The 2,591-nt window shown below is 35.1% G+C and overlaps 1 protein-coding gene across 1 annotated transcript; it reads right to left on the bottom strand.

The window, feature by feature from the left end:
- Positions 1-1,164: 1,164 nt before the first annotated feature.
- Positions 1,165-2,121, bottom strand: LOC100466709 (olfactory receptor 52Z1). The gene has a single exon (XM_034650105.1). It carries the CDS (start codon positions 2,119-2,121, stop codon positions 1,165-1,167), a length of 957 nt encoding a protein of 318 aa, XP_034505996.1.
- Positions 2,122-2,591: the final 470 nt, after the last annotated feature.

Below are 2,591 nucleotides of genomic sequence, written 5' to 3'. Positions count from 1 at the left end.
TTTGCATGAGTACTTGTACAAGTGAACATGCAAAATTCCTTTATTATTTATTATTTTGTTAAATATTTATGTCATCTGACATCCCGTTGTTGCTTTAATTCCCTAATGAATATCTTTTACTGTTACTTATAACAGTAATAATTATTGCTCCTATCATGAAAAAAATGTAGTTCATAGCGTTCACATAATGACCAGGATGGTTACTGCTACTTTAATATTCATTTGAGGAGCAGATACGGATTTTTAATCCATTCTAATGCTTCAACTCATATATATCTAATAATTCTTAAATGTCTATCTCTGACAAAATCTTTCTTCTGCATTCACACTGAGAAATTAAAATGGTTTGTTGCCCCCAAGATTACCTAAATCATTGTGTCCCGGAATGTCTGACATTATGTGATATAAGGAGCCTCCTTTCTCTATCCTGCAGGTCCAGTGTTTGTGAGATGCAGACTGAACAAACTACTACTAATAATAGCAACAGGCAACATTCTTTGATTCTCACTGTGTTATGCACTGTTTTACAAGCTTTGTGTAAATCATCTTATTTAATACTTTCAACAACCTTATAAAATATGTAATATTTTATGCTCACTATAAAGATAAATATATAGAAACCCAGAAAGGGTGAATACTCTTTAATAAGGCAAGAAATCTGAAATTCAGAACTTGGACTTAGAGCTTAAATGCTCAACTAATCTATCATAATGCTAAATACATACTATTTTCTCTTAACTACTAAGGTAATATAGGGAAATGGAAAGAAAACCTGTTAAGTTGATTTGGGATTCTGTTTTTTCCTTTTTTTTTTTTTTTAGTGTGTGGGTTGTGTTTTCACTTTTCCTATTTTTTTACTTTTCCTATTTTTCTGTGTCAAAATGAAATTGAAGATAGTTATTAAGTCATTGTGCTTTAAGTCTGTTGTAACGAATCTCAAAATTTACACAGAGTCTAAGGTGTACTTGAACTGATACTGTCCTGAACAAAATCAGCAATAAAATAAATGAATAAATAAATAAGTTTTTAACATGATCTCAAAATTTATTATTATCATCCTCTCCTAATGCTGGCATGATGTAAGATGTCTGATATAATTTGAAGTACTCTACAAATAATGGAGTTACATAGAAAAATGAAAAATTAAGTTACATATAGTCAATATCAGCATAATTTCTTGCTCATAGAAAACACCTGCATAAACTTCTCCTGAATTTGTTTGGTCTTAACTCCATAAATGATTGGATTGAGAGCGGGTGGTACCACCACATAAAGATTGGCAAGGAGGATATGTACATGGAGTGGTATATTATGGCCCCCAAATCGGTGAGCAAAGAATGAAAAAAAGGCTGGAGTATAGAATAGTAGGATAACACAGACATGGGAGCCACAAGTACCCAGAGCCTTCAGTCGGGCATCTTGGGAAGGAATTCTAAACACAGTACGGAGTATAAGGGCATAGGAGATGATGATAAGCACCACATCCAGGCATGTAGAAAAAAGCGCCACAATCACCCCATAGTAGATGTTGACTTTGATGCTATCACAGGCGAGCCTGGCAATGCCCATATGTTCACAATATGAGTGATGAATAATATTCCTCCCACAGAAGGTAAGCCGATAAACCAGAAAAACCAAGGGGAAGCAGATGAAGAAACTCCTAATCACAGATGCAATGCCCATTTTTCCAATGACTGAAGGGGTTAGGATGGTAGTATATCTTAGTGGATAACAGATGGCTACATAGCGGTCGAATGCCATGGCCAGCAATATGGCAGACTCTGCCACAAAGATAAAGTGTAGAAAAAACATCTGGGACACACAGCAACCAAAAGAAATACCCCCATCTTGGAACCAGAAGATTTCTAGCATCTTTGGCGTGGTGACTGTGGAGAGAAAGATATCTGCCAGGGCCAACATGGACAAGAAAAGATACATGGGTTCATGAAGACTGCGTTCAGTAAAGATCAGGAATAATAAGAAGATGTTTCCTACAACAGCAACTATGTACATGGAACAGATGGGAATGGAAATCCATATGTGCGCATCTTCTAGTCCTGGGATCCCAATCATGGTGTACCAAATATCTCTAAGGTTGGTGTGGTTTGAAGAGATTGTCATATTTTATTCTGTTCTCTGATACNCTGATATTGGACGCTAGAATTGAAAAAAAGAGAGAGAGAGTGAAAAATTAGAGTTATTTTATCTGGTTTGAGTATGAATCTTGGCATTGGAATAAAGTTATTGCTTTAAGAAAGGATCAGTCATCAGTAATGATTCAAGGATGATCATGCAAGGATGATTCAGATAGGCTTCACTGACATGAAAGTTACAATGACTTTATAGAGCTGAAGCTACTGGTAATGCTAATGGCTATAACTATAATAATAAAAAATTTTTATGGATTTATAGTTTGGTCTAGACACTATGATACATTTTACTTATTGACAGCATCATATATGAAAGTCTCTTAAATGCTCTTGCACATCGTGGTTTTCCTTCTCGTTTGGTAATTCTGGTGATTAATCTCACTTTCTTTCTGGTGATTAATCACACACTCTAGAAATAAAGTGTTTGAAATACTGGTGTGG

Source organism: Ailuropoda melanoleuca, unplaced genomic scaffold (assembly GCF_002007445.2).
Source record: "Ailuropoda melanoleuca isolate Jingjing unplaced genomic scaffold, ASM200744v2 unplaced-scaffold11175, whole genome shotgun sequence".
Taxonomy (NCBI): Eukaryota; Metazoa; Chordata; class Mammalia; order Carnivora; family Ursidae; genus Ailuropoda; species Ailuropoda melanoleuca.
This window is presented reverse-complemented; position numbering and strand designations above follow the sequence as displayed.